At 39.8% G+C, this 12,050-nt stretch overlaps 1 protein-coding gene and 1 long non-coding RNA gene across 6 annotated transcripts; one reads left to right on the top strand and one right to left on the bottom strand.

Annotated features, from left to right (window-relative positions):
* Positions 1–2,207: 2,207 nt before the first annotated feature.
* LOC117188220 lies at positions 2,208–11,557 on the bottom strand. Of its 3 annotated transcripts, none has more exons than XR_004472519.1 (4): positions 11,468–11,557; positions 3,388–3,519; positions 3,165–3,313; positions 2,208–3,110 (listed from the first exon to the last, which is right to left on the bottom strand). It is a non-coding gene; the product is annotated as an uncharacterized LOC117188220 (long non-coding RNA). The 3 variants fall into 3 exon arrangements; XR_004472516.1 differs by having other exon boundaries at positions 2,210–3,110; positions 3,165–3,321; XR_004472517.1 differs by lacking the exon at positions 11,468–11,557 and adding an exon at positions 3,855–4,102 and having other exon boundaries at positions 2,210–3,110; positions 3,165–3,321.
* Positions 7,125–11,666, top strand: LOC108156719 (syntaxin-4). Of its 3 annotated transcripts, none has more exons than XM_017288373.2 (8): positions 7,125–7,224; positions 8,075–8,266; positions 9,103–9,354; positions 10,572–10,665; positions 10,725–10,967; positions 11,036–11,109; positions 11,172–11,420; positions 11,501–11,666. In XM_017288373.2, the coding sequence occupies exons 2-8, from the start codon at positions 8,234–8,236 to the stop codon at positions 11,570–11,572; spliced, it is 1,017 nt and encodes a 338-aa protein (XP_017143862.1). In that variant the 5' UTR covers positions 7,125–7,224; positions 8,075–8,233; the 3' UTR covers positions 11,573–11,666. The 3 variants fall into 3 exon arrangements, with proteins under 3 accessions (XP_017143862.1, XP_033247603.1, XP_017143871.1); XM_033391712.1 differs by having other exon boundaries at positions 7,183–7,200; XM_017288382.2 differs by lacking the exon at positions 7,125–7,224 and having other exon boundaries at positions 7,492–8,266; positions 11,172–11,425.
* Positions 11,667–12,050: the final 384 nt, after the last annotated feature.

Here is a 12,050-nt window from a genome sequence, read left to right as displayed (position 1 = left end):
GAAAAGTTGAATGTTACCTATTTATTGTTGGCTTAAATATTAACAAATCGAGCTGAAATTTTGGGGGCTTGAATATGTTTTAATATTCTAAATCACAAAAAAAAATGCAATCCGATCAGAGCGATGTATCGTATAGCTTACATAGGAACCATTGGCCAAATATCGTATTTTTCAACTTTTTTGTCACTTGTAGAGGAAGTCTACCATTTATCCAGCTTATATAAGATTTCCGGCTTTTTTGCAGGCCTAATTCGAGGAAGGAGGTACCTAAAGTGGAGTTGGTAGTCCCAAAAAAAAAAAATAGTGTAATTCCAGAGAAAACTGAAATGAAAATTGCCAAGTCAAATTATTTATCGTATAAGCATCGCGAAGAGCCGGGACCGTTGCAATAACACTCACACGCACACGGAACAAGACCGACGAGTAGACGAGAGGAGTGACTGGAGGTGGATGGTGGGTGGGTGAAATGGAGCTGCATTCATAATGGCGGTCCGTACAACAGTTCCTTCCGGTCGACGCTTCTTCTGTTGCTTCTATGGCCGCATGTCGCAGCGGAAGCCTGGCATTTACTGCAGGCGACAATACTTTGCTTTGCCCCCGTGGATCGACTGTTTCGAGTCACTCTCTCTCTCCCTCTGTCTCTATCTCTCTATCTACTTCAAGCTTTCTCTTTCTGTATTGCTATAGTGGTTATGAGGGTATATCCGTTTATTGTAGAGGTAGAAGATCTAGGAGACCCCAAAAGCAAGAGGGACCTAGGAACACCTTTGCTTATATCCTTAACGCTTGTACCAAGAACAGGCAGATCGGTATAGAAAAGTGGCCCGACAGTAGGTATCCCATAGTCGGCGCTAAATCATTCCATTCCTACTTGTTCACTAGTGTGTGTGCTTGTGCGTTTGTTGGCATCGTGTCATTGTGAGCGGGCATAGCATAGCAATGTAGAAGCAATATCTCGCTGGGCCAGAGAAAGTGTTACTCCCTATTTGTTTATAAAAAAGTCCCAAAGGCACTACAAAGTAGGAGGCGACGATGGGACGATGGGTTGATGGACTGCGACAGGAACCGGCACGTCCGTCCAAAGCCAAAGATGGAAAGATGTGTATAGATGCCAAGGAAAATGAACAGTGGAGAAGACAAAACGCGGAAATTTCCATATTATCAGCCACACAGTAGCAGTAGTAGAGGCGAACCGCAAATTGAAGGCGATACCTGACAATGGGTTGGAAATGGAGCAAAATCTGAAAAGAAAGAAAACAAAGCATAAAAGATAGAATTTATTTTGAAAGGATACCGTTTTCTTACCGTTATATTTATAGCATCCAAAATATAGGTAACCCATGCAAGGATGCTTGAATCTTTTGAATCAAAATCCTCCTTCCTTCGACACCCTCAGTTGTATTCCAAGCAAATGAGGCGTAGCAATCGCTCATACAAACATATGAAAGAGTACTCTCATAAGCCCCTAAACTAGACAAAGAGAAATGTTAAACAACTGTCGTAATTGATGAACAAAAGCGCAGAGAAAATAATGGTTAGCTGGGGAATAAAAGCTTATGGTCCCTTTTTCGTGGTCGCGAACAACAAATTTAATTAAAAACATAAACTAAAAGCATAAACGAATGAATAATTCACATTATTATGATGTTGGAAAGTCCTTTCCATGAAACAGTCCAGCGTTCAACTTCTGCATTCCTGCACTACTTAACCGCACCACGAAAAACTCCGACCACAGTCAAAAACAAAACTAGACACGAATTTGCATTAGCAACAAAAAAAAGTTAAGACAAAAAGTAGAGTAAGGGAATTTGTTCTTTATTATTATTATTTTAGTTTATGTTTGTTTTGTTTTTTATTTTGGTGTGACTTTTATGCAAATGGGAAATTTGAAATTTCGTTGCACAGTTTGGGCGCGCATTTAAATTGGTGTGGATCAACCTCTCCGGTCCGACCAACCCATACCCGGCACATACCCAGCAACATGCCTTAAAGGCTTTGAAAGCAATTTGTCTACACACTTTTTTTTTTGGTTTGCTTTTCAAAAAAAGATACCGAAAAAGAGTTCAATTTTTGAATATTTTTGTTGTACCTCATACAGAAAGAGGAGTACAAAGGAATTTTGAATTTTTTTAGGTGCACTAGATAGAATATTTGATTTTTAAACCATTTTAATTGTTTTTATATTATAATATTAGGTACTACATTAAGTACTACCATTGAAAGTGCCCTCAACATAATATGTCTTAGATAGATCCAAGAATTCTATTTTTTTTAATTCTTCAGATATTGCAAAAACAAATATTTAAGATCTGTTTTTTAATCCTGTACAAAAGTTAATACTAATTTATAGGAATTTCGTAAAATCACTGCAAAAAACAACAAAATAAATAACAATATTAAAAAGTAAACAAAACAAAATAATTAAAATGTACTTCCCTAAGACTAGGGAACATTTCATCAAGATTTGTGTGGCATATCCCCGGAAGAGAAAAGACCTTCTTTATGTGTCAGGACCAAGAGAGGGTATATCCATAGTCGGGACCCCCCCTTTGGGGAATTTTCAGTTCATATTTGTTCATTTTTTTGAAAACTTCCACATGACCATGCATGTATTTTGTTTTTTTCGGGTTTTGGCGCGTGCGAATTTAATCAAAAGTCAAAAGAGCACACACGCTGCGTATCGGGGCTCTGCGCTAGGACATGCATCCTTCTTGCGCCCCATGCGCCTTTTCATTTCTTTTTTATTGTGCATATGGCCTGACCCACACACTCGTACAAGTAAAGAGGATATATATGCACACAATAGGAAGAATAGTGCTTTTTCATTGCAGAAAGTACATTTTAAGTAATGGTCGAAAGGTCCTTGAAGAGGCGATCAAAACTCACTGAGGATTCTCTCCACCCCTCCACCCTCCGCATGGCTTGTAAAGTCAATTGGCGGTCGCCTGCCTCCACCTGATGCTGATAATGTTGCCCTTGTTGCTTCTGCCTCGGTGCGGTCTTACCTTTAGGCATCGAACCTGAACCTCGCCGTCCCATATGTTTAAATTTGGTGAGATCTTCGTGCTTTTTTGGGCACGCATTCATGTTCTTAACTTCAGGCTTGGTTTCTAAAATTAATAGTTTAAAATTTATCCGGGAATTTACTATTCTCTTTTACTCACATTATGTTTCTTTCGTTGTTGTGTCTGAATTATCTATATTTGATTGAAATCGCAGTCCATCAAGGATAAATCCAGTCGAAGCTGCATACGTCTTTGGACCAGATCAAAATGGTACACCTGAAGGGGAGTTGGATGTGCTTTAAGATCAACTAAGTAGCTTATGGAAGATAAACAATAAGAACATAAGCATATATGTATGTATAAGTAGTGGCTCCGTATGCACCGGTTCTGCAGGTAGGCCAGCATCGTCTCATCCACCGTGCCACAGCAATTCTTGTTCCTTCAATCGCATCGTCCACGTCCATCGTCCTGCCTCTTGAGAATCTCATTTCGGAATGACTGGATATCACACCATCTGTAAATTCAGGAAATTTTTAAAATATGAATAATCCAAATACTTTAAAGAAATCTACTCCTGATGGGCCTCGGACCGATAACAGCTCTGCAACACTACTAATATAACAACGAGTATAAAGCTTTAAAAAAAAAGGTTTGACTTGCGATCCCTAACTCCGATCTTCATCAAGTATTAACTTTAAAACCCAACCACAGCAGTTGAAATTTAAAATACCATACCACCATGTCAATTCTTCGTATTAGAAGTCAATCATTAATACATTTTATAATCAAAAATAAATGGTTTTCTTTCCCTGGCATTTTGACCTCAATTTGAAAATGGTTTAGCCTTACCTTTGAATGACAGTTCGCATAGATATAATAAATCACAATCATTGGATATACCCATGGAGAGGTAAGTGTCATCGATATGGCCTTAGAGGTATCATGTACTGGTTATTTGTTTCTGTAATGAAATTTCGAATCGATTTTCATTGTAGCTCAGTTACTGGATGATCCTCTTTCCGGACGCCATTCAGAATGTGAATGACCGGCCTGGTCCAGTAGAAGCGACCACAGGGGGAGAGGGCAAGGACATGAAGCGGCTCTAGAACGCTTTCGGTTAAAAAAAAAAAGATGTACATTTTTTTCTTTTAAATATTTATGCTTACATCATGTCTTCTTAGTTATTTTTTAACAGAATATGTGCCAATGGGAATATGGGACAATATGGGAAAATAAAAATATCGTGGATAAGCCGAAGCCTCCGAGATGCGGAGATCGTATACGCATTTTGAAGACCCACGGGACACCTACGATACGATATCCGTTCCCTTCAAAAATACGAATTTAAGAAATAAAACCAAATAGTTGAAAATACATATTTTAAACGAGGGGGAAAGGTGTGAGTCGCAGCTACGGCCGCGACACTAAATTTATACCCAAATCTCAGTCAGTCTGGCTCCCCTCCGACAGAGGGTGCACACATTGCACGACAAAGCGTGTGTGAGAGAGAGAGAGAGACAGAAAAGGAGTAAGCCCGTGGAAGGCGTTGCGTAGCCCCTGGTAATAGATTTTTTCCTTCGATCTGATCCAGATTCGGCAATGTGCTAGATATGGTCGTTCTCTATGATTCTGGTTGCTCTAGCTCTTTTAGTCTCTGAGAACTAGGCGTAAAACAAGACCGACATGGCTTTATCGACTCAGCTAATGATGCCAATGAAGAATCTATATTCTTTAAGGGGTCGGAAACGCTTCCTCTGGGTGTAACACACATCCATTTCTCCACAAATCTAATATAACCATATACTCTTTAAGAGTATCGGGTATAATAAGTGTACAGTAGCCCTAGCTGCCATCTTTTTGGCTATACGAAGTCCAATCCTGTCTAACTAAATTCATACAACATTTGTTATTCTTTTTATATTGTAAATGTATGAGACACACCCGATATAAACCTAAATTAAGATTTGTAAGTGCCCCCAAGATTAGACCATGGTATCCACAGGAAATTTCTTCGTCGATGAAAGATGATCCCACCCTCAATCGCACTTTAAGCACCTCATAGCCTCGCAACATAAATAATATAAATGAATATCTTCCTTTTCTTTATACATGTGTGAATGCGCCCAGAAATACAATGAATTTATAAAAGAATTCTCCGCCTCCCATGCAAACTCTCAAGAACTTGTATTCAGCATTAATTGGAACTGGCTTTGTTGTCGATTCTTACATACATATTTCTCGCCACTGAATCACGAGCGGCATACGAGTTCCAATGTGCAAAAATGTCTGTTTGTCTCTGGCAATTTAATCCGGCGTTCAACGTGAATTCGAGCGATGAATCGAAGCTTACTTTTCCAGAGGTGTGCCTTGCACTTCCCAGGTGGGTGACTCTCAATCTGAAAGTCACATAATACTAACTTATCGGTTACCTGTAAGTCCAATGAAACTTGAGTAAAGGTCAGAAAAACAAACTTGAACTTGGGGCAAATATTTGTGATCTGAAATCTGTATTCAAGATGGGGTAGATAAGCGATAGGCTGTTGATTCTAAATTTATTCAAATGTAAGAATAACAGAATGGTAGTGGTTTCATAGATGGTTTACAGGAAGAATTAAAGCCTGATCTCCAGATAGAAGTGAAAATTCGAACCTTCTAGGAGGGTATTGATTTAACAGCGTTCTACGGATCGGTCTACACATTTTCTAGACTACATAACTAGTATATCATAGTATTATCACGTACTTTAGGAACCCCAAACCCTTGTATTCCGCAACCCTTCTCACTGAACAAGACACGCTCTTTGCACTGGATGTATGTATATAAATACGTGCATATAGTACATACATATATGTATACGAGAACGATTCAACCGATTTTCTGTCTCTGTCTTTCTTGAGAAAAGTTGCGTATTGAATGGGAATTTGCAAATTGATGTTGACGTACTCGAAGGAAAGGGGGAGAGGGTACGGGAGGGCAGTGCTTTTAAGCTTCGTTTTGCAACCGCAAGAACAGCAACAAAACATGTATAAGACCCTACCTAGCCAAAAAGCATTCGACCATTGAAATACCCCCTAAATGTGTGAAAATTCATAAACCCCTAGAAACAGATTCTGTTGGAAAAAGTTCTTTGTAACTGGAAACCAAATGAGTCTGAAACCATGCATGCCACAACTCGAAAAATGGATCCCCCTTGGGGTTATCGCCTTGAAGCATGACTCTTCCAAAGTTCCACTTAGAAAAATGCCAAGCCATTTCCACTGTTTGATATAAGTAAATTATACATATTTATCCTCAGTGAAAGCAGTCCCTGATTTCTTTTCATCTGTCAGACTTAGAGTACAGCCTTTATGGGGTTGGCCTTCAGATTGATCTTATAAATTTCCAAAATATATTCAAAAAGTACCAATTGTATTCTAAAATCACTATGTAATTGAAAACTTGAAGGAGTATTCCGTCTCTGACTGTTGTAACTGTCTGTCCCACAGACATTTATTGAATCTCTATCATTGTGTTGCTGCATCGCACATATGTATACTATATGTATATCTATGTATGTACTTAAATCTAGCTCATGCTCAGCTGTAGTTAAATCTAGACATCTCGTCTGGTATCCCCCATGCTGCCCCGCAAACTGCAGGCGGGGTATTATGACAACCTGGCCTGACCGCAGGCACGAGCGCAAAAAGAGTAATACTCGTGGAAACCAGAGAGAATGCTATTGTCCAGCGCTCGAACAATACAATACCCGCTACTCAGTGGATGCCTAGGGGCAAACAAAAAAAACCCCACTCTGGGAGAGAGAGCTGTGTCTCCGCAAGGCAATAAGATCATATTTTCTCTTAATTAATTGTTATAAATCGGTGTTAAGATATGTGGATTCCACAGTGGTAATTTCTTGCCACCAACAATATAGCCTCCTGTACAATATAGCCTCCTGGCATTCAAACAGGAAACTTAAATACAATTGAACGGTTCTGTTTGATTGGGATACATTTGCACGAATTCCATATACCCTTTGTTGCTGTACGAGTAGACCGGGGTATAAAGAGCTCAACTAATTAGCGCAAGTGACTTTTGGACGTCGTCGCCGTCGCCGTAGTCGACGTTGTCGTTGCTGCTCCACTGGTCGTAGTCTCCGTTGGCGTCGTCTCTGCTGCCGTCAATTGAACCGCACCGTAGCGAAAAAACGTTGCTTGTAAAAATATTTACCATATACAAAGTAATAATAATAATAAAAAACAATTAGCACATTTTTGTGGCACACATAAAGTGTGCAAAGTGCGGCCCCGATTCACGGATACCGGTTCACAGATTCGCTTTTTTTGTAGGGGGGGCGGGGGGATGTGGTTAGGCGGTATTCCTCCGCTCCAGAGACAAAAGTAGATCGAGACTGTAACTAAACATAGTACAAGTCTCCATCTTTATCTCTCACACGCACACACACACACACACACACAAACTCCCATACGCGTGTGTGTGTGTGTCTTTAATCTTTTTGAATTGAAAGAAATCTGAACGCGACTTTCTGGCTCTGGAAATTCAGAGGGTTTTTTTTGTGCCGGCGTCAATTTTAGTTCGAAGACGAACGGCAAACGTGTGAGACATCAAAAGCGATAACATTTTTCCAATCCCATTTATTGGAAAAAACACATTTCAAACACATTGAAATAATATATCAAATATTTATAATTATTTATATTTTTTTGTTGTGCGGAAAAAGTGTAAAGGAAGCGATAAGTACATACATACATATGTATGTACATATGCATGTACATACATGTATAAGAAATTAGAGAGAGATTATAATGGAAGGCGGCCTCAGTAAATAAAATTGCAACAAAGAGACAAGTGTCTCTGGCTCCCGCTCGCTTGCCGCTCTCTCTCTCTCTCCCTCTCTATCTCTCTCTGTGAAGGGCATTCCACAAATATTTCGTTTTGTTTTTGATAAGCATTCAGCCGCCTGATAAGCTTTGATAACAGTTAAACGGCAAAGCTTCGCGCGCGCTCTTTCTCTCTCCATCACCACCTGCTCTCACGCGCTCTTTTGCTCTCCCGTACCTGCGGGATAGGCAGGAACACGCACAGTCCCCGAACAGCTGTTGGAACGAGTGTCATTCAATGAGCAGCCGGTGGGAGCAACAACAAGCAAAACAAAAATAAAAAGCGACTCGAAAAAGTGCAACAAAAAGAAATTGGTAATATTCAAAAGAAAAGCTAAACAGAAAACCATGGGCCGTGATCGACTACCGGAGCTTTTGCAGGTAATAATAAACGATGGTGGTGAATGAGGTAACAGCTAATTAGTTGTAGGCACCGTGGGCCCCATAAGCCACTTTGTAAACATCAACCATCGGTTTAAAAAGCACTACACCGCAAATCAGAATACTTCTTTGATTAAGAATTACTGCTTGCTTTTCGGTTCCAAATTTACCAAACATAAGCTATGCTGTTTTTATATATATAATCACATCACTAAAATAATTCAAGAATTCTACAAGAGTTATATTAAAAAAAAAACAAGTAATAACCATTATCATAACATCATTAACATTTTCGTAAAACATTAAATTAAAAATATAAAAAAATACATCGGACTACATACGAATGCTATTCAGTACCAAGAATTGGTTGATGAGACTTGCATCTCTTCTCTGGAAAAGTTGTCGTTTGTTTTTATGCGCACTTTTTCCACTGTGACCGATCGCTCATCTTTTTTTCTCCACCACTATTTCTCGCACTCTCTTTGTGCCTTGAGGAGGCCCCCCGATGGTATGGAGGGTGGGGAGTTAATATTTATCAGATTCCCCATAGATAACAGCGATAAAGTAGCCCCATACGGCACATCACACTTGTCCGATGCCGTACCCCATACCTCCCCCACTGTCCCACACTTTTGGCACTAAGTGAGTTTCAGTTTTGAAGTAATTTTTATTGTACTTTTACACGGCGCCAGGTTGGGCAAGAGAAACAAAAAAAACAAACGGAGTAGCAGAAGTCGTACAAATCAATAATAAAATTGTCTTATTCTCACAGTTTTGACGAGCGTTTCTTAGAGATTACATTTCAGTTATTCTTGTTCTCCCTTATTTTCCGGTAGCGCTCGCTGAGCTCTCAATCGAGCTCCTCGTCTAACGGTTCACTCCTACTCAACGTGTACAGTGGGACAACAGAGTACAGCAACAGTAACAGCGACAGCGCAAACAGTTATAGCATCAATAGCACCACCACCACCAGCAACAACAACAACAACAACAATAACAGCAGCGAGAGAAAGGATCGAGGAAGCAAGGACCGAGGGAGCACGAAAATGGCGCAATATGGAGCCAATGTAGACGACATTCTTAGTCCGGTAAGTAGAGAGCACAAGCTCTATCCCGAACGTATGCGCTCTCCTCTCTATCTCTGTCTCCAAGCCATCATTTTCTCAAGAAATACTAATAATTAACTTGCTATAACTAAAGCGTCCTTTTTCTCTCACTCCTTCCCTTTGACACACTCCACTCTATATCTCTCTTTAGCCCTTTATTTTTTGGAACCTTCTTTATTCGTATGAATCAGTTTTGTATTACTCAATCGACGCGTGAACTCGTGATAAGCGAAAAAAAATACATACATACATATATGTATGTATGTACCTTTTTTGCCATACATTTTGCTATTTTTTATGAATGCGACCGACACCGCCACACCCACTCACTTATCACCCACGAGGTTCCGGCGGTGTATTGCTCCCAATCCCATGTAAACAAAGATTTTTGCACTTGGTAACCAACAAGCGACAGAGAATTGTGAATTTTGCAAAAAGCAGTAAAAGAAAGAGAGGCTGTAAATATTTGCAGCTCAAAAGTATGCCGGAATACACCAGGTGCATTATGTACAGGGTGAATCTGGCCATGACCAACGCTCTTTCAATGCTCATACATACATACATATGTATGTAGGTTTATACCACTTATCGCACAACCTTTTTAGACGAAACCAAAAGGCACAATTTAACAAACTTCCCAGGTTTTAAAGAGCTACTTATATTTTTGTTTCAATATTATGGTATTTGATTAGGATTATGTACATGTATACATTTTTGATTTTAAATATAAAATAATATAGCATCGAGCCGTAGGTGTCCGACCCTTGCCTTAGACATATCCAAAAACGTACTAAAAATACTAGTAAAACTAAAACAACCAACAACCAATTATAATTAATTTATGAACGATATATGTATAGCGAAGGTATTGAACGATACATATATACATATATAGCGAAGATAATGATATGAGTTAAGAGTTCACCAAGCATAAGGAAGATTCGAATTATTGTGTCCACATTGCATCCACTGCTATGTACATATGTAGCTTTTTTCTTTCCTTTTTTCTTCAGCACAGAAAAGAAAACAATTAAAAAACATTTCAAAGATTCCATTAGTGCGCCTTGCCTCTTCGTTTAAACGTTGTGCATCCTTTTCTGAGCGCACTCATTTACTCAAACCCCTGATAGGGTTCGATTGAGTGGTTAATTCGAAAACATCTAATAAATATTTATAAAATACCAAACTTCTCTTTGTAGTACTCGCAGATTCGGTTGCAGCTCTCAAAGATTGCCGCCAATCTGGAGGCCATGAACCGCATGACTCAAACCATTAATCTGCGCACATTTAACGGTAAATATCAGTTTAACACTTTTTGAGTCGAAATTGATTTGGTTTGCGTTCCCTTCCAGAAAATGAGATGGATGATCTGCACAATAAAAACTTGCGCCTTGGTAATCAGTTGATGAGCCGCTTCAGGGATTTCAAGACCAACCTGCCGCCAGAGAACGACTATAGCCTGGAAGCGAGAATGAAACGCACCCTTTTCTATGGCCTATATCAGACGTACATCAATTTGTGGCAGAAGAACGAGCTCTTTCTACAAAACTATGAGCTGAAAATAAAAAAGAACCTGCGCCTGCACACAAAAATCAGTAAGTAAGAGGGCGAAAAGCAGATAGAACCAATGTGGAGGTAATCGCTCGTTTGTTTTTTATTTTAGTCAATTCGGAGGCCAGCGAGCAGGAAATCGAGCTGCTCATGGAGAACAAGACCACCAAACTCTTCGTGGATAATGTGAGTATAGTGGAGCCCCAGCTGAAGTGACAACTTGATGCATATTTTTCGATTCGATACAGTTCCTGCAAGAAACAGAAAAAGAGAGGCAGACCCTTCGTGATCTCTTGGATAGATTCAACGAGCTGCGTAAGCTAGAGAAGTCCATTGAGGATGTACACGCCCTGTTTATGCGCATCCAAACGCTGGTGATGGAGCAGAGTGAAACGATACAGCGCGTGGAGTTCCATGCCCAACAGGCTACACTATATGTGGACAAGGGTGCCGTGGAGCTCGATCAGGCCGAGAAGCACCAGAAGAAGGCGCGGAAGGTGAGGTGAACTAACAATTACAGTTGCTGGCCTGAAACGGTACTCACCTCGCCACTCTCGTTTCTTGTTGTTTGTTGCAGAAAAAGATAATGCTCATTACTATACTCGTTGCTGTGCTGCTAGTATTACTATTTGTTGGTATTTATTTGTAAGAGGCCACATCAAAATAATGACCTTTTTCACTACGTTTAAGATTTAAGCTAAGAAAATACAACTAAAATAAACAACACAAAACAAAAACCACAATATGGCGCTTCATGTTGAAATATCATAACGGGAGATGTGTGTGTGCGTGTGTCGGTTTGCCACATTGCATTCTGCTGTGGCAACGCCAACTCTCGAGAACATTCTACGAAGACAAATATCGCAAAAATCGAATAGTTTTAAACAAAAAAAATAAACAACACACACAAACAAAAGTATTAATTGTATTTCCCGCGGTTAAACTTATCGATAAATGGCATCGGTGGCTGAGATTATGGGAGTGTGCCGCCGTAAAATAGCCATCGCCTAGGTCCCGATTCCCAGCCACATTTTGCACAAGAATATATAAAAAAATACACTTAATTACACTCATGCCATAAGCAAACAAACAAAAAGGACTCCAATCAGAGGTAGCGCGATCGGCGA

The sequence above is a fragment of the Drosophila miranda genome, chromosome XL (assembly GCF_003369915.1).
Source record: "Drosophila miranda strain MSH22 chromosome XL, D.miranda_PacBio2.1, whole genome shotgun sequence".
NCBI lineage: Eukaryota > Metazoa > Arthropoda > Insecta > Diptera > Drosophilidae > Drosophila > Drosophila miranda.
The sequence above is the reverse complement of the archived record's forward strand: the minus strand, read 5'-3'. Positions and strand labels throughout refer to the sequence as shown.

Bases quoted from the DNA above. Each gene is read 5' to 3' on its own strand.
- LOC108156719 (XM_017288373.2), top strand. From the start codon at position 8,234: ATGGGCCGTGATCGACTACCGGAGCTTTTGCAG. The intron at 8,267-9,102 runs GTAATAATAAAC...ATTTTCCGGTAG, and splicing joins GACTACCGGAGCTTTTGCAG to CGCTCGCTGAGCTCTCAATC. The intron at 9,355-10,571 runs GTAAGTAGAGAG...TTCTCTTTGTAG, and splicing joins TAGACGACATTCTTAGTCCG to TACTCGCAGATTCGGTTGCA.